Source organism: Apteryx mantelli, chromosome 12, assembly GCF_036417845.1.
Source record: "Apteryx mantelli isolate bAptMan1 chromosome 12, bAptMan1.hap1, whole genome shotgun sequence".
NCBI lineage: Eukaryota > Metazoa > Chordata > Aves > Apterygiformes > Apterygidae > Apteryx > Apteryx mantelli.
In genome coordinates, this window is record NC_089989.1 from 19,026,545 (window position 1) to 19,046,400 (window position 19,856).

At 41.9% G+C, this 19,856-nt stretch overlaps 1 protein-coding gene across 3 annotated transcripts in view; it reads left to right on the plus strand.

The window, feature by feature from the left end:
- PTPRG (protein tyrosine phosphatase receptor type G) overlaps nt 1–19,856 on the plus strand; it is a 412,828-nt gene that overhangs the window by 80,549 nt on the left and 312,423 nt on the right. For all 3 annotated transcript variants that reach the window (XM_067303422.1, XM_067303421.1, XM_067303423.1), the window contains one exon: nt 11,985–12,089. In XM_067303422.1, coding sequence (XP_067159523.1) covers nt 11,985–12,089 — 105 coding nt within the window. The remainder of the gene's footprint in view (nt 1–11,984; nt 12,090–19,856) is intronic.

The window sequence follows — 19,856 nt, forward strand, 5'->3', positions numbered from 1 at the left end:
TTGGCAGGGTGGGACCTGTTCAAAGTGGTTGGGGAGGCTGCATGCTTGTCTGTTGACCCTCACTTAGGCTATGGTCTCTCTGCACTGGCACTGAAGCAAAGCGTACGGTGTTCCCAGCCCTTGCGCGCATCAAGTGCCTTCTCTGCAGACCTGGCCCTTGCTCATGAGACAGTGTGTGCTGGAGCTCCAGCTGCGCCACCACGGGGTGAAAGCTTCCCTTTGTTCCCCATGGAGCTCTCCATCTCCTTCTCCTCCTCTCTTGCGCTGTGAGAGCACTTCTTGTCTGAAGATCAACATTTTTGAGTGCTCTAAAATCTAACTCTTTATGAGGCTTGTTATGAAGATGATGTATGAAACAAAGAGATGTAGAGTGGAGTGGAGCATTCGAGACTTGAGAGGATGCAAGCAATCAGCAGGCCAAAGGAAGGTCAGGGAGCACGGAGCAGCGTGCAGCAGGATGGTCCAGGCCAGCGCAGAGTAGGGCACAAGACTAGTTTTGAAGATATTTTGTTTCTCCAGCAGTCTTGGCCCTTCACGTTCCTCAGACCTGATACTGTTTGGTGGCACGTATATTGGGAAACCTGACCATCTGATAGCATTGATATGTCCCTTGTTAATATGTCCTCATAGCTGTCTCTTTCCCTCTCTGTATGGCAAGAGCCACTAATGGAGAATGTTCAGGTTGCCTAGTTGAAGCACCTAACTGGTAGTTGAAGCAGTTCAAAATTTTTGACAAAAATTTTGACTGTGGGAGCAGTTAACTTCTTACTCTTAAGGAGCCTAGGTTACTCTGAGTACCTTCATGACTACTGGAAGGCACAGTGTGGTACAGAAGTATAGTGCCCTCTTCTGCTCCCCCCCTGCTAAATTTTGGTTAAAACCCCTTTTTTCTTTTTTCTTTTTTTTTTTTTTTCCTTTGAGTAGTGGGTTTTAAACAGCAAGTGATACCATAGTGATGGTCTTGCCAAAGACCATCTGAAGCTGAGTTATCACTTCCAGTATCTCTGTGCATGTGCCCCAGGATAGTAATTGCCTTTTTCTGCAGTGGTATTGCAGCATGAGCTTTCATCTAATTCATTATCCACCCTAATGCTCAAGTCTTTCTGCATTACTGCTTTCTAAACAGCAGTCTCTTACTTTATTCCTGCACTGATTATTATTTCTCCCCAACTGCATTGCCTTACATCTCTCTCCAGTGGGATGTCTCACTTACATCAGCCCATTTCTCAGAGTTTGCCAGGTAGTTGAATATTTTTGAGGTATTCTTGCTTGCTTGCTTCTCCTCTCAGTTTAGCATCATTTGTGTTTACCGAGTGTGGAGTTAGCAGTATCCTCCAGATGGTTAGATTGGATGGATAGGCAAGAACAGTGACCCCTTGCCTTTTCAGACTGTGCTGCATACCATCTCTACATGATTATAAAGTGTCTATCATCACTAGCAATTTTTATCTATTTGCTTCATCTGAACTCTATTACTGCTTTTCTGTTCTTGTTGCCAAAGGCCTTAATACTCTTGTTCATAGCAGCGTGGGGTTTTGTGCAGAGATTTTTATTGCATTCTCTGGGACGTATGACCAAGGAACCAAGTTTTAGACCCTAAATAGCACCAGACAGTCCTGCTGGAAAACTTGCAGAAAGCTTCTTGCCTGGGTGAAATACTAGTAGTGAATTAGAAAGCAAAAATGAAAGTTGGGTTAATTTTACAGATCAGCTCTGTAACATTTATAGTGTCTTTTCCCTTTGAACAAGACAACTTGCTTGGAAGGAAGGGAGAGCGTTCTCTGAAAGGTAGGTTGTGGTTTTGGGGCATATATCCCTGACTAACAATTTGTTCAGTCAGCACAAAAATCTCTATCTCCGTTTCCATTTGAGGTTTATACTTTGGGAAATAGATGTGGATGAAGCCCTTTGCTAAAAAATCAGTGTGTAATACAAGCTGTCAGCCTAAAAAAAGACAAAAATACCCTATTTTGTAGATCACAAGCCAAATTAAATACGCTTTTATACAAATAAAAATGCATGCTCGTTTGCTTGACTCTGTTTAAGTTTGGTCTTAAAAATAATTTTTGTGGGTCTGGCTGGAATGGTTTTATGGCTGCTGTCACATGCTGGAGGCAGCAAATCTGGCCATGTGAGGGCTGTTGATTTGCTTCAGTGCAGAGGGCAACAAATCCGAAGTCACTTCTCCTAGCGCCGGGGGAGCATGCTGCGTTGTGATTTTTCCATCTTTCCTCCAGGAGACTGTGCAGCCATAGGTGTTGAAACCTGACTGCGAACTGAGAGGAAGATATCCCACAATGTGACTACTACATTTAACTTTCTTATCCTAAATGGTTCTTTAGTGAGCTTTCCACCTTCTGCACTAATTTGAGAACCTGAACCAAATAACCAGGAAGAGATTGATGTGGCCTCACTTTATTTCACACAGTCGGTAAATTGTTAAATGGGCCAAAGGACACAGGTTAAAAAAATCATTTTGTATAAAAAATGAGGGCTTTTTATTAGCTGACAGGGCCCCTGTCTCTCAAGACTTTATAAAGGGGCAGATTTGATCCCATGCCATGCAGTGGAAACAGCTCTGGTGGCTTCGCAAAGCTGTTCTCGGTGTGAATGAAGTCAGTTTTCTGCGGTTTCTGCTGAGCGGATGCTGGGCTTTCCGCTCCTTCGGCATTAGGGGCATGTGAGTTTGGATAGTGGGTACTCCTTGCAGCATCAATGCTGAACTCGTCACCAGGAGAGGTCTGTCATGCCCTTAGGCAGGAACGGTTTCCGATCTAGCAGGCTTTTGATATCTCATGTTCTTAGTAGTACTGGCCATATTTAAATGTTATATCGGGAAGGAAGGGAACAGAGGACACTACTTAAAGTGTTTCTAGGGTTATAGCAGTAATCTTGTGCCAATGGCCGTGAGAGTAGCTTGCTATACTGCTGAAGCCTTTTTCTCAGTGACTGGGACTCAATATAAGGTATATTAGCCATGAAGGCTGTGATTGTTATATACGTGCTTGTCTCTGCTTATGTTGGGAACAAAGGTGGATTTAACGGGATAGTGACATGAGTAAATCAAACTGTAGGCTACCTACAGGGAAGTATGAATGTGTTTGGCAGGACTGCAGCCCAGGTAGACAGAGGTCCTGCACAGAGCAGATGCTGCATCACAGAGTCCTTTGCTATGTTTATTTTGACTGGTCTGGTCTTTTTTTTAAGATGCTTCTTAGTATGTGACTTATGGGACTATGTTTTGACAATGTAATAAGGCCTTAATATAATAAGGCAAATGCTGGCAGTGGGTATGTGCTAAATCCTTTTCTGAGGAGAGAGGGGAAATTGATGATTTTGCTTGAGTTTGTGTGTTTTTGTGAGTATTGCTAGCTTTAGTGAAATGAAAAGCAGTGTGATTCTGCATTAAGGAAGCAAAGCTACAAAATGCTCCATTAGGGTAACGTTTATTTGTTCAGGGGTTGTCCTTACGATACCACGCATGCTGCAGCACCTCGTTATGTGAGAATGCATTCGTGAGACAGGTGTTTCCAGCCACAGTGTTACCTTATGTTGTAACACCCTTAAGGTTGGATACTTCTGCAGTAAGGGAAGAAGTGAAATAAAGACCCGCTTTTGCCACTGCTAATTAATTGTACAGTCAAGTCTCTGCTATACATGTGCAGTTTATACATTTTCCCAGGTAAACCGTGCCATGAATAAAGACTAAGGTGGCCCTGTCTCAGTGTGCATGCGCTCATGGATTCACGTGACGTGGCGTGTAAACGGAGCTGTGCCACTTCTGGCTTCTAGCTTTTGCTCCATGCTTGACTTCAAGCTTGCACTTGGGGAAGCAGCACAAAAGATACTGGAGCTGGCTTTGGGAGCAGTCGTTGTGCCCTGGTACCTGGGTCTTCGTTGTCTTGGTTAGCTCTGACCCGGCTACTCTAGATAAGGAGAGTTGAGTTTACCCATTTTCTCCCTGGGGTCTGCTGTGATTCAGTTGGCACTGGCTGAGAGAGCATCCGCTTTCCTGGGGAGGTCAGCCCTGCCTGTGACCCTCTGTTCTGAAGTTTTATTTCTTTGTTTGCATTAAGCATCATTATGAATAAAATTCTGAGGTGATGCGACCTCTCTGGAGTACGGTATGGAGAGGCTGTGAACAAAGCCAAGGATCCCTCCTCTTGAGAAATGCAGATTAATGATGGTTAACAGAAGTCTGAGGGACTGTGCAGGATGCACAGGCCCAACGTTTTCAAGGCTACAGAATTTTCAGTTGCTTCCAATTATTATTATTTTTTTTTCTGACTACTTAAATCAGAGATGCCTAAAAAGAGTCTGACTTTCAGGATGTACTGTGCCTTAGTCTTTAAAGTATCTCAAATGAAATACCTAGAATACCAGTCTGAAAAACTTTGTCTTTAAGGTAAATGAACTACATACATGCAGAAAAGTGTCAGGAAACAGTTCAGGGAGATAAAGGTTTTATTCTGGGTTTGGATCAAATATGGCTGGCTTTAGTCTGTTGGTAGTTACCAGTGATCTGGGATGAGTGGTTCTAAAGCTGGGTCCTCCAACTGAGTTTCCTCGAGTATCACACAGTTTGCAACAGGGCACCAACAGCAGCACTGCCATCCTGGAGGAGTTCAGCTGTCCAGGCATGTCTTCTGCTCAGTGTCTCTGCGTCTTCTCTGGGGAAGAGATGGCAATCGGGATTTTTTCCTGACGAGTTGCCCGCATACTGGTAGATGTGAGCTCACATACCATGGTCTCAGATCCCTAGGTCTAAGAGTATTGCACAAGTCCTCCAGTAAAAACCTTGCTGCAGTGCACAGTCCTTGTGGGAAGGATGATGCTGCAGTCAGTTTAATTTGTGTTTGTTTATCTTGAGATGGGAATTGTTGGCACTGTTGGTTATCTGGCCAACTCTGCTTATTCCTAGCAGAAGTACTGCTGGTGATGCCAGTTGACATCAATGATCCAAATGCACTATCCATGTCTTACCTTGCGCAGCTGATGCCAACAGTGTGTGCAAGCCATGAAATGCAAAATTAAGCCCTTTCTGATCATCCAGCAGCATCTGTCTCTTCCTGGCCTCCCGAGCTTCCTTTTATGAGTCCCCTTCATGGGGCACAGTTAGTATGATGTGAGGTTGCCTGGCTGTCTTGCTAATGAGCTTCACTTGTCTTGCTGTAAAGCCAGACAGGCTGAGAGAAAGATCCATGGAAACTGGCCATGATGGGGGAGAGTTTGGTTTGCTCTTCCTCGGGAAGGCATCTGCTCTGCCTGAGAGTGGCTGGCAGCACTTGGCACCGTAGTATGGTGCCTGTCCTTGTTCTGGTTTTGCATCAGGCTTGCTCTGAAGTAGACTTTCCTATTGCCCTTAAACTCTGTCCCTTGAAATGTAAGGAAAAGATTGCACTGAATCTGTTTTCTGTTGCTTATTTGCATCAGCTCTAATGCTTATAGGACTTGTGTTGTGTTGATATATTGGAGTAAAGCAAAATGCATTACACGTAACTCACTGGCTTTGGGTGGAACAGGTTACCAAGGGTTAATGCATCTAGTGACTGGTGTATTACTCATGTTTGGGACAAGGACTTTTAATTCCACTAGTTAAATTAATCCCCGCAGTTTGACAGTGTGTTCCCTGGTCTATTTTTCATCTTCAAATTGCAGTCTGCTGGTTAGTTCCTGTAAAGGCCTGCTGTGCTCTGCATTTATACTCTTGTTCTTAGGCTCTGCAATGCTACCACATCATTTATCAGACACACAAACAACAGTGAATGGTGTGAAAAGTACCACGTCACTTTTTGGAATAGGCCTGCAGATTATGTTCTCATGGGAATTAAGGGGCTGGCTTGGGTGACTGTCGTCTGGGGAAATGGCATCTCTTGGCAGTCGTAGAGTTCGGGTGTCTGTTACTCCACTCAGTCCCGAGAAACTTTGGTTGCAACTCCCATATTACGTTAATGGAAGGCTGTTTGTGAAGATTGCCTGTGCATTCATGGGAGAATAGAATAGAATGTGTCTTTTATCTGATAATCAGAAGAAATCACTGCAGCCTAATCAAAGGAGGAAGGCTCATTCAGAACATAATTTGTTGATGCTGTCTGACCGCCATATGTTGTTTTAACTTTCATCCTTTTTTGGCAAGATACAAAATAATCTCTGCAAAATATGGAATCCATGGCTGAAGGGTCTATTTAAAAGTAATGCACTATTAAAATGGATTGGCTGTGCCTGAAATATTACTAAATTTATTTGCTGTCAAAGGTGGTAAAATATTTGAGGCAAATGGCCTAGTTTTGTTTAGGAAGTTGCCTGTGGAAGAGCCTAAAGAGATGGATTTAACCATTTTTTATTTTAAGTACAAATATATTTGTAATTGTTACGTATCATAAATCAGTTTCCTATCAGTTATTTTCTTTTCACTCTCTTCCCTTCCTGGCTCACTGTACTGTATTTATTCTAACAAACTGCCTGGAAGCCTGAACTCTGTCAGCTGAACATGTGGCATAGTGAATAGCTGTAGTGAATAGTGTCTACAGCTTACCTAGTTCTCTTTAGTACAGTCCAATTAAAAATATAATAAATGCACCTAGTTGAAAATATGCTTTTTTTTTTTTTTTTTCCCAGTGAGGCTTGCTTGAAGCTTTAGGCTTGCAGATGGCTGAGAGTCTCTGCTCACTGATCTCTTAAACTCTGTTTAAGAGATGATACAAGAACCCTTCAGGTTATGTTTGTATGCTTCCCCTGCCCCTCCTTTTAAAATGCATTGCTGTGTAGTCTTCAAGAAAATAGCGGTTTTCTTGTTTTTGAAACAAAGCTTCCTGTCTGCAGGCCTCAATTTGATACAGAACTAATTGCTAGCGTTGCTTACAGTTCAGCACTTTGACTAAATGCTAACAGGATTTTACTTCTACACCCCTGTTTTAAGAGTACCAAATTCCACTAGCCGAAGTCTGGCTCCAGCAGCCAGCTGGTGTTCCGGTAATAGCACCTGGTTGAACTGCATTAGTTAAGTGTGTCCACATTAGGGACTCGGACTAAAACGGATTCAACTGTGAGTTTAGCCTGCAGTGGCAAGCTACTGAATTAATATCAGTTGGCTCTGTGTGTACCTGAGGGACTTTGTACCATTTTAATCAGAATAGTTGAAAATGGATTTCTGTGCAATTCTTCAGAGGAGGCTTAAAAGAATCTGAGTTTGGCACACGATCTACTTTGAGTTAATCTACCATCATAACTAATGATTTCACCATTCAGACATAAAGTATCGACCTTAAAGGGTTTTTCTTACATGGCTGATGGCTTGATTCCTTTTAAAAACTAATGCCCAGGGTATAATCTCTCTGAATGGTATAATAGCTTTATATTTAAGGTAGATTGGGGATAAAATTTTGTGTTTTCATGTGATCTATGAATGCCAGTAACGTATTCAGGCAGGAGCTACCTTATTTTACCTTTGAGGGTACTTATCAAATAATTTTTATTGGAAACTTAATATATTGAGACAGAGTGAACGGAAAGCTGATGAGAATGCTAAGGAACATCACAGCATTGCATTGCTTTTGCTGTCTGTAGGTATGCAGCATGGGTTGATTCATTTAGCACATCATCTGAAATCATGTAGCGTTCAGTACCGATTAAAATTATATGAAATTGTGTGTAAGAGATTTCTCCATGTTAGCTTTGAAGGATCCTCTGTTCATTGCAGAAGTAGTTCGGACAGGCATCAACACAGCTCCAGCGATTGCAGGTGTTACACCTGATAGATGTCAATACTGCAGCAGCAGCCAGAGGAGTTGCTCAGGATTTAATTTCACGCTTGTGTATCTGAGTGTCAAATTGGTCCCCTTCTCTTTTAATCGTGTATTTGCAAGTCTCAGACCATGTATTCTGGTATTCATTACTCCTCTGCCATCAGCGTTGGCATGATGTATTGCATCGAGCCTTGCAGGGAGAGGTCTTTTGCCGTCCCTTTTCTTCCTCTCTCTGTCTCCTGCTGTGTGTGTGTGCTAATCTCCTCCTCTTCCTCTATTTTGCCTGCTCTGTTTTGAGCCTTCCTGGAGCTTGTTCTTACCCTTTTATTGTCCTGACTTCCCCACTTGTCCAGGGCTCCCAGCAGAGCACAGCCTCCCCGTGTTTGCTCTGTGCTGGACCAACCCGTCTAATTGCTGGCTGCTCTCCAGTATCCAGTTCTGCAGGAGTGGAACAGAAAATCACTTTCCTGCTCTTGAACTGTTAACCATCTCCCCACTGAGAAAGAACAGTGGAAACTTGTAGCAATTGGTGTCTTAACTCTCTTAAACCTTTCTTCTAAAAATTGTTCTGATCTTGAACACAAGATGATCTCAGTTGAGTTTGTCCGAGTCACCTACATGGCTTCAGGAACCATGGAATGAGTGTTTCACAAAAATAAGTAACTGTACCCTGGTGGCTGGAGCTGAACTAGATCTTCTGGGTGTGTATTTCTTTCAGTGAAAGAAGCAGTTTCAACAGCACTGAGATGCCTGGTAAATTTTCGTTGTTGTGGGTAGGAAGGCACCCCCCCCCACACACACACCCATTCGGAAAAAATGCAAAACCTGTTTGAAATGACCCATGATTTTGAAATACATAAAACGCTTTCTTCTTTGAAATAACTTGACTTCAATGCTTTGGCTCTTCCAAACTTCATCTGTTTCAGGTAGAAACAAAACATGAGTTTTTGGTTGGGCAAAATATTTTCAGTTTTTCTGAATTACAGGCGAATCTGAGAAGCCATTGTATGTTCTGCTCTGTACCTTGCACCTCTTCAATAGGACAAGAGACTGTTGTCCCCAGTTGATGCCTCAGAGCAGAAGCACCATGAGACTGAGCCTGTGGTTTCCTTAGCTGATGTTTTTGACCTCAGTATTTAAGATATTCCCACCAACAGCTACTTGTTCCCACAATGTTTTCCTCCAGTGTGGTTGTGTGGCCCCATTGCAGGAGTGTGTGGACATCCTGTGAACAGACCAGGGAATGGAGCCAGCCCAGGAAAGAAGGTGGTGTCATGGTTTTTGGTAGAGGCAGACCAGTTACCTTTCCCGTTCACAGCATGGCCGGAGATCTCGACTTACCATCCTTTCTGGAGAGCTTCTGCAGTTCTTCAGAAGGCGCACATCTTCTATAAATTGCCAATGCTTGGCAGATTATCACCCTTCTGTAAGGGGACTGTTGACATTAATATTGATCTGCCAAACAGGTGGTTGCAGGGTTTTGCTTAGAACACTACATTCCAATTTGTTTTCTTTCCAGTCCTACAGAAGATACTTAGTAATGCAACAAACAAGTGTCTTTCTGTGTTTTTCCTGATAAATACTTGAGCTCCCCTCTTGGTTTGTAATATCCTTTTCGGTAGAATTAAATTTGTGTACAAGATGGCTCTTCACCTTTTATAAGTACAAATAAACTTACAAATATATTAAGTGTCTGTGCAGGAAACTAAAACTTCATGTTTTCACAAGAATGTCAGGTTTTTAATTGCATAAATAAGATGCTGACTTAAGCAAATGTTCCATTTCATATTAAAGTGAGGGATTCATGAAGGCTGGGATTTGCATAATTTAATTTTCTGCACGAAGGATACTGAGAATCAATAGTAAGATTCACAGCCATACCATAGTTGCCATGTGGATATTCTCCGACGGTTCAAGCTAAAAGTACGAAGGGTTTTACAATTTATTTTAAATATTATGCACTGACCTAGTCTTTTCTCTTCAACAAATACAGTTTTGTTTTGTTGTGTGTTTTGTTTTTTTTTTAGACATAGTTTCTTTTTTCTGATTGTAAGGCACACAGAAGGGTTCAGTGAGCAGATACTTGCATGACCACCTTACCTCTTGGAGGTGGTTGGGTAGAATCCTTCTGGCTGTAGGAATCACAATTTATTTGGGGTGAGGGGGAAGAATCTGCAGCTATTTGCCTCCTCTTCATAGAGTATGACCAGAAAGAAGTTACTGTTGTCTCCTGTTTTGTAATAAGGAGGGACTTTAGAACTAGTGTATTTCCCAGGACACGTTATTTTAAGCGAGTAAGTGGGACAGGCTTTCTGAAAGCCTTTCTATGTACCTATCTGAGCTATTTCTCTGTTCAGTTCCTTGGGACTTCTGCTGTCTCAGGTATTTGGGGGGGGGGTTGCCAGAGGGTTTGGGTCCCCACACCTCTCATCTGTTATCTTTCTTGTTGGTGTGAGTGGCAGTTGCCTCCCATCCAGGTGGAGATGCTAAGATAAACCAGACGAGAGACTAAGGTGTGTGACAGTGTTGCCTAAAAATCCTTGTAGCATGATCTGTTCTAATGTTTCTAGCTCACAGCCTGGAGTGAATTGGAGTTTAGAAAGCTGCCAAGAAATCTGGAAAACTCATTCAAATCAGAGGCTCGTAATTAATTGCACAATGTACCTTTGCTTGCCCAAGAGGAGATCTGACAGTGGCAAACTTGTAATGTCTTTCCTGAGATTTCTAGACTTTCTCTACCTCTTCAGGATTCCAAAAACCTGCAGAAATCGATGATCTGTGTTGCAGAATGAATGTTGTCTATAAAGCTGTTGAGCATATGTACTCCTTGGACACTGCATGCTCTCTACCACTGTGCCACCAAGGGGGTGTCACTACTACTAATCCAACTATTCCAAATGGGAGGAAAGCCAAATTCTGAGTTTTTGGTGCTTGGTGTTCTGTAAAGGTCTATAACAAGCTTTGTTACAGCCCCGCTGTAATTGGCTTGAGAATAGATGGGAATATAATGCTCAGAGTGAATGGATACAGGTAGCGAAGCTTTAGGTGGTTTTCCAAAGTTTTAATTAGAATTATTCTGCTAGTCTCTTACTGATTAAATAAGTGGTTTGAGATCAGTTGGGCTTAAATTGCCAGGTGGTGCGTACTTGTTCTTCACATTCTGCATGTACCAATCTAAGGGTTTTTTTGTGTGCGTGTATTGTAACACAAAGCTCTTCAGCTGCAGTGCTCTGAGAAAGGTAGTTGAATTCATTAGACTTTTTTCCTGACGTCTGTAAATTTGCACACCTCCAGTTTGGTTCAGTCAGATGTATAGAAGCAAACAAACTTGCATGTAAAAAACCCACTTCTTCATGAGAGCTGTGCATTCCTTTAGAAGGCAAAAGTATCATTAGCTGTATAAAGGAAAAAAAATCCTGGGATGCAATGTAGGATGCGTTCTTTTCTATTTTGGTTGATGAATGTAATTCGTTTTCTTCTGTGAAGTTTAACAAGGATTTATTCTTTCCTGACCCCTTACTCTCACGTCATAAGGCATTGGTATTGCCCGCTGGATGTTTGTCTGATTTACGCAACCTTCCTCTGGCTGGAAGGCAGTGCTGCATGTCTGCTTTGCTTGACTGAGTCGCATGAAGCGATGCTGCTTGAGCCTTGCTGGTGTTCAGACTGTTAGCCACTGCACCACGGGCTCGGGTCTGCAGGACGCAGGGGAGATTTGTTCTGTCCCAAGTGAAACACTTCCACGCAGAGATTTTAAGATGGATGCGGCTGTGACAGCCAGAATATAACATAGTATGGCTGCGTGCCACAATCTTGCATCTGTGTTCTTTTAAAGATCTTGATAGTTTTTGTGTAGTATTACAATTATTAGTTTGGTAGTGATTATTAAAATAAATTTACCCTGTCTTTAGGGTCTAGACTGAGAAAAAGCGATAATATGTCATGGTTCATGTTTATTTGCTTGTGTACATCAGAATATCCTTATGGAAATCTCTGGAGTTAGGCAGGTATGTGCCGGATCAGAATATGGGCACCAATGAGTCCTGTTTTCTGTGAATCATCTTTGGATGGTGGGTTTTCATGGCTAAAATAAATACAATTAACATACAATACACCTGTTGTATTTACTTTTAAGCAGTGCCAAATCGATAGTCTCTGCTTAGCAAAGATTCAGGGTTTGCAGCTTAAAATCCAGGAATTAAGCATAATTTTTCTAATGATTCCTTCTTCTCTTCCCAGCTCTGACTGAAGGTTATGTTGGCTCCCTGCATGAAAGCAGACATGGTAGTTCTGTGCAGATACGGAGGCGAAAGGCTTCGGGGGATCCTTACTGGGCGTACTCAGGTGAGCTGACACCTTCAGAGGACTGGAGTGAAATGTGAAATACCTCCAAAGTCAAAATTGTTAGGTTTTGTTGCTCAGAAATAGGAACTTGAATTAGTTTTACAGCTTGTTGTCTTCTACCAACCTCCTTGCAAACTCTCCGCAGGCGTCAGGATGTTTCACACTCAAGCTCTTATCCAGAAGCAACTGCGTGCTGACCTCCCTTTAGACAACAGCTTTGAAAAACATTGTTTAAGTATGCGAGTTCCCATGTTTGACTTTCCTTTGGCTTGCACTTAAACTTGTGCTCTTTACCCCTTCTCCTTGAGTCCAACAATAAACCCATCCCTGTTTCCCATTCAGACAGCTGTTTCCGGTGGTAACTCTCGTTTTCCCCCTTTTGCTATTGGCACACACATCCCATCCTTTCTTGCATTCCTGCTGTTTACCTGCAGAGTTTCCCTTACTACTCTCCTGCTTCTCTCCATCTGTTTTTTAGTTCTTTGACACTTCCAAAAAACCCGCATAATCCCACAAACTTGTTCTTTACCTTCCTTCCCCAATCAGTAGCTTCCCATGCTTGCCATTTGCCTCTGAGCCTGCTAGGAAAACTCTAAGAATCCAGGCCAGAAGATACTAGGAACTTTCCAATTAATGCTTTGTGTATACCTGTTCTTCCAGTATGGTGTGATGACAATGAGACACATCAGTGTAGTATCACACCATGATGAGTGATGCTGAGAAGGCAGGATGTGATCGGTGTTTTTTGTTTATCCCCTTACTCTTGTAAGTCTCTTAAGGAAAACGTGATGTCTCGGCACAATTTTAAAATGCCACAAATAAAAATGTACTTCAGAACACTGCCTTAGACATGCAGTTTGCTGGTTGGTACTGGTTTAGAAAATTCCAGGTCTGTATCTTAAGTTTTCAAAAAACTGGAAATCATGTTAGTAGCTATGTTGACTCTGTATACAAAAATACCTAACGTCTAGCGAGCATTTGTGAAGATTTCATGTCTCATAATGACCTTATGCATGCTTTTTGGAAGAATTGGATGAACACCAAATATTTGAAATCTATCACGAGAGGAATGTTGTGCAGGCCTAGTCTTATCTGAAGGAAAAAGACTACTTTCTAAGAAGTCTGAATACTAATATCAGATAAACAGGCAAATGTCAATTTTTGACTGCCAACTCCTGTCTGTTATGCAGACCATAAGTTTCATTGGAAACGAATGATTACAGGTGAGCTTAGTTTTTCATTAATCTACAAAAATACTGGATCTCATATTTTCTTTATTAGATCTCAAAATACCAGATGTCTCACTTGCAAATGAGGTCATGCAAGCAAAATACACTTTAGCAGTGTAGGTCAGATGACCTTTTTTTGCTTAAACTTTGAGATTATTAGCAGGTGGCAAGTATTGTCACAAGTTTTATTTCCATATTGCAGAGTAATTTTAAGCCCCCCAAACTCTGAGTGGAAAGAAATGAAGTGAGGAAAAATCTGTATGTTGGAATGAATGGTCTATTCCTATCTGCTGTCCTGTATAAAATATTACAAGTTAAGTGGCACTTGGCAGGTTTATTTTGTTTTTTTGTTACTGAGAAATGTATTTGGAATATTCATTGCAGGTTGTTAAAGAAAAATGTCTGAGAAAGAACAGTACTTGAATTAGTCTGTTGCCATATATGTCAAAACTCTTTGCTTGAGTTATTGCACTTATTTTTTTTAACTAGTCCAATACTTTTTTTTAACTTGTCTCTGCATATGACAGTTTTCTTAATCCTATTTTTGTGATGGCTTAGTTCTTCCTTTGTGAGTAATATTGCTTGTTCACCCCTCCAAAAAAAGCTTTTACCACCCACTAATCCTTTTAGATTTATGTCAAAATAAAATGTATAGCCCTGATATGTAATTATACCTTACCTATTGTTTTTTGCATCCTTTTGTCTTTCGATAAATCTCCTGCTTCTACGAGGAAAATAGCCAATGTGTGTGTGTGTCCCCAGAGAACATATAGCAACTTCTCAGTAGTCAATCACATGCCATTCTACCTGATTAGCATTATCTAATTAGAACCTTTTTGTCACTATTGCTGATAAAAGGAGTAAATTAGGAGATGGAAAAGGCAGAAATGATATATTTACCAGTACTTGTCAAGAAAGCAGAAGAGGATATAATATCATGTTCTCATGATGCTTTGTCAGGCTACTGTTTGCACAGAATAGCTTGAAATGCCATTCCCGGAGAAAAGCGGTTTGGTTGTCGAGTATTCCCACCACAGAACACAGGTCTTGGCCAAAGCTTTTGTGATGTGAAATACAGGTGTGAGGAAGCAGTGCAGATACTGCATGCCCTGGCTGGACGGGTTGCGTGTCCTGCGTCTGAGCTAGCCCATCCTGGAAGTACCTGGAGACCTGTGTGCTCCCGGAGCTGGTGCGTGTGTGGCCCCTGCCTGCAAGGAGCAGCGGCTCTTCCCAGTCAAGGGTAAGGGTTTGGGTTGTGCCACAGAGGGGTAAGGCAAGCAGAGACTGGGGAAAGCGGTGGCTGTTCCTAAAGGACATTTGCAGGGTTGATGCAGTGCTCTGAGGGAGTCGCAGTGCTGCCGACATCATCCCAAGAAAGGGAGAAAGGGAAGGTGAGGAATTAGGTGAGGAAAGGAGTCTCGTGCTCCTGCTAGCTCTTTCTCCTCTCTTCCTCATTCCCCAGAATATCCTAGAAATCCTGAGCAGGGCTTGGCTAAGCAGTTTATTTACTAACAGTGTCTGTCCTGTGGGAAGGGTTTTGGACATGACTAGGAAGCCTACAGATATAAATAAAATAAGCCTACAGAGAGTGGAAAATTTACTCTGCAGTAAGCAATTAGTCTGTGTCAATGGTTTCCAAGCTCTTCTGCAGACATTATCTGGTTGGCTACTTCCCTTTCCTATTCTCGGATGTTTAGGCCAGCTCTCCTCCAGTTAGTCATACAACATCTGCTGGCCCAGCCCCAGCAGTTATGGACAGGGAAGAAAGTTGTGCTGGAATGCATGCTGGTGAATTTTAAGCTGCTTCTAAGGTAATTTGCCAACCAGAGTAAATAAGACCAGGACAGATTCTGCCAGCCATCAGAAGACAGCCATCTTCTGAGTATTGACCAACATACCCATGTCTCTGCGGGACCTCCATTAGCCTGAACTATGGCTCTATATTGATTTCAGCTGAGCTTTCCTGATTTATAGCAACTGAGGCCTCTTTACATTTACAGCTGTGCTTGCCTGCTTGCAGAGCTTCTGTATTTTCAGGCTTAAGAGTTCTGTAATAAATCCTGAGGTGGGAGTGGAGAGGTCTGAAAGCAGCCAGCCAGATGTGGTTTCCCAGCCTGCGGGAGGAAAGAGGGCACCACCATATAGCAGAGAGTCCTCAAGCCTTTGTCTTCCCCAGGATATATCTGTCCTATACCATGCTTGTGGAATAGTTCCACTGCAGCCTCTAGAAAACACTGTTGCTGCCCCATGTTGTTGTGGAAGGAGAACGGCCCAGGAACTGGTTTGAAGTTCTGGAGATGAGGAGTTTTCCTGGCTTCACGAGATTTATGGTGCAAGTATGTTTTGCCTTCCCATTTGGAAATGTAATGATACTCCTCTCAGACATGAGTTCAGAAAGGATAAACTTCGATTACTGATTAGAAGTCAGAGAGCCGTCAGGTCTGTAATGTTTGTATGAAGGCACCTAAATGTTCTGCCTCCCTGGAGACAGGATCCTCTGAACTTCTGTGCCTTGGGCATTCCCCGTACGAAGCCGTGAGGTCCGCGCCATGGAGCTCACCCTTCACTGGGCAATTGTAAAGGACAGCATTTTTAAGCCTTATAAAATAAGCCTGTTGTCTCCAGACACGACTCGGACTATAACATTTACTCCAGCTGAAAAATAAAACCTGGGATTTGAGCAGAAAATAAAGACTAGATAATTAAATGAGGAAAGAAATCAAGGCCCGTTTTAAATGGGGTCTGTCAAAAAGCCAGAAGGAAACATAATCAGCCTTTCCAAAGAAACTTTGTTAAGTCTACGCTAGTAGCTCTTTAAACCACGGTCAGAAATGAGCAAAGAACCCTGAAAACAAAAGACAGCAACTTGTCCTTAAATAGGAGCTGCGAGAGTGAACGGAGACAATCTCCTAGATGCTCTTTTTTAGGGTTTTTGACAGGAAGTTCTAACTACGCTTCCATGGGGATTTCTCTGTGCGCATGTATATTTGTGTGTGTTTTGGCAAAGTATTCTTTCCAGGATTGTGTTTTACGGTTTGCCTGAGACGTGCCAAATAGAGCCTGGCCGTGTTATTTGCAGCTAACGAGAATGTAGAACTGGCGTAGCACAGGGGAAGTAAGAAGTAGGTGTGGATCCTGGCTGTAGTTCAGGGTAGTCCTGTGGGATTTCTTTTCAATATCATCTTTTCTGTTAGATTAATCGTACTGAATGAAGAGCAAGTTAAATTCATTTATTTTAGTGCATCCTTATAATTCTCGCAGAATGCTGCATGTTGCTAATATCCGTAATAGTGACAGATAGCAACTCAGGTGCCTTCTCACCAGTTTGGAAACATTTTTGTAAATATAACTTTTTTTTTTTAATCTAAAATCATACAGCAATATGCAGTCAAAGCGCCTACCAGATCGAGGGCCTTCTGACTGGCACTGGCCCTCCCTTGAGCAATGTACAGTATTTCAAAGCATAATATTCTAGGCTTTAAACAAGCCTCTCAACTTTAGTGCGTTGCATCTGTGAGTGCTGAAAGCACTTTGCCAGTGACCTGATCAGACCCTATTTTGCCTTGTAATAGTCCTAAAAATGGGAAGCGAGAGGGTCAGGACTTTTGGATGAGATTCTGGTGCATCTCTTGACTCATGCTTGTATCTGAAATGGTAGCAGTTCTAAAAGGCTTACCTATAACCACGCTAAAAATATACCTACTCCTATCTTTCTTCTTCTTCTTTTTTCCCCCCACCCCTCTGGAAAGCTATTATGCAAAACTGATGGGAGAATTGTTGCATGAGATCATAGAAAACCAGAAGTGGCTGTGGTGAAATGTTACTCCTTCCTCTGTTACACAAATCGGGAAATTCCTCTTGGAGTCTCCGGAGATCACTAACGATGTGATCTCCCCCCCCCCCCCCCCCCCCCGAGTATTTGCGTGATGAGCAGGGATGGAGCGGGAGTCTGTGCTGCCCCGGGGCAGGGTGTGGTGGAAGATGGTGCTTTCATGGCACCCGGAGTTGCCAGGTTGAGTTGTGGCCTGGTGCTGGCGGGCTGGAGCGCTCTGCTCTCCCGGAGGCTGCTCTGCTGCTCGGCCTCTGCGCTGCCAGCTGACTCACGGTGGCCTCGTTCAAGGAATACTCCCTTTTAAGTAATCGAAACCATTTGGACTTCTCAGGGAACAAAAGCAAGCAGGCGCTTGGCCAAGGATGTGTACATGTTCTTTCTACTTGTTTATTTAACTATCTCTTTGTAAAGCGAACTCTGTGCAGGAAATGCGTACAGTTTCTTTCTTTTTCTTTTTTACCCCTCCATCTTTAATCTTGTAGTGTATTCAAGGCATCTTTTTTTTCTCTTTGTACCTTTGATATCTTTCATTTTCTGTGTAAAATTATTAGCACTACTTAGGATGCTTCTGTTTTTTTTGTGTGCTTGTTCTGACTGATGTTCTTTCTCTCTAAAATGTTAGATCCCTTCTCTGTGCAATACTGTGCAACTGTCTGGAGCAAAAGTAGAAGTTAATAGAAGAAAAATAGGCTCCACAAAAGTAGGGATGACCCTGTGAGTGAAAGAAAAGTCCATTAAGAACAGGAACTGCGGTCACACTGTCATACTAGTGGCCACTATCAGCGTGTGAATGCTTTGTCCTACAACACTTAGGCAGTTATTGCTGTCCTTTAAGACGCTGTTATTTAAAATATAACCAGCGGTGAATATAAGAATTGAGCTTTCTTCTCAAAAGCAATTGCTGGCATTAAAACAGGAAAGATCAGTAAAGGTTATTTCCTGAGAGAATAGCAAATGGTGTTAACTGTGATGAAATGTAACTTGGTGATGTCCTTTGTAAATGTGTGAATTTCTATCTCTTTGCTTAGATTGTTCTCATTAGATAAGCTGCTAATGTGAATTGGACAGGAAATAGTCAGCACACAGTAAGGAAAGCATCAAGACTTATTGAACCCAGAGGTGACTAATGGCCTATTTGCTTTGGTCAGTATTTCACTCTTTCTGTCCTGCAGAATAATAAATCTTGATATCAACCAAAACTCTGGCATACAGTATGCAGTTATCTCACTGTAAGTGTACTCATCTCCGTTAAATGCTGGATGGTCGAAACAAGCAGGTTTTGGCTATCTCTCTACTTCGCTTTTTTAAAGCTGATATTCTAAAGAGAAACTAAGTGGTAAGAGAACCAGGAGAAGTCTTCCCATTAATACCTGATCTGATCAGTAAACTGAACTGTGAATATTTTATCTGTGTTCATCAGAGACGAATGGTTGTCTTCACTGAACCTTGCTGAAACCAGCTGCAATGCATTCATTTCCATCTGCAGTCTTATTAGTGTAACAGTTGTTCCAGAAGTCACTGCTGCACTCCTTCATAAGAAAAACATGGAAACCGGTAGCTGGAGACTCTGCTGTTACTGTCTAAGCATGAACCTTTGTTTTTAATGTGTGCGGCTAAAGCAAGTGGTATACTGCCAAGTTTTCTCAAATAAACAAGAAATACTGACTATATTGAATATTTCTATTCTGATAGTAATTGCGCATGAGTTTTCACTTCTGTGTGCTGGGCACTGTACAAATGTACAGTAGACACATACTTGTCTGTGGTGTCTGTATCAAAGTCTGCCCTTAGAAATATGTCAAGGAGAAGTGCTTTTTATCTATCTTTAGCTATTCAGAGTTTTGGAGTAACATGTAGAAAATATTATCTTTGGTTTTGTTATCAAAATGAGGAAATGAGGTTTTCAAGTCCATATCCCTGAGACTAGGATATATCTTCCTAAATCTAGCCCCATGCAAGTAAGGAATCCGCAATCATTTGTGGTGAACATGTGGTGAATATTTAATGTTAGCAGTTCACTAAGGAGAACTTGGCCAGAAGCAGTCCAAGTAGGCTGTGGTGGCATTTTTACTAATCCATATTGCTGGGGAACCCTGCTCTGATTGAGAATATTGTCATTTACTTTGTTGGCAAATTTCTATGTGATCTGCTAAGAAAACCTCGGATAGTAATTTAGTTTCTACTTAGACACAGACATGATTTCTTTATTGAATACCAGTAATACTGTTTTCTGTCTCTTCTTGCCACCTTTTCTTGTATGCAATACTTACGGTTTATTCCAAGTGCTGTCACAGTCAATTGTGGTATCCAGTCTACAATGAAATGGTTGACTGAATTTTTAAATATTGAACACGGTTATGGTGAAATTGTCTTCTTTCTTTTTTGGCAAGATTCCTTCTGGAACTTCTCCTTTAATGACTTAAACGCATTAAAGCAAATCCCTGATTTTTGAACACAGTTTTCTTTTCTTTACTGTTTTTGAGCAGATAGGCCATTGGCAGCTGAACAGCTTTGAGAAGCTTAAATATAAGAGGTGCAAAGAACTAGACTTTACCTTAACTTTATTTCTTTAATGAAGCTTTTCTGTGCCACAGCACAATTACATTAAATAATTAAAACAGATGCTATATGAAATCTTCAGCGTTTCAGATACAGTTGCTCCAGTAGTACATCAAAGTTCTTTTGCTTTCCACTGCTGTAATCACA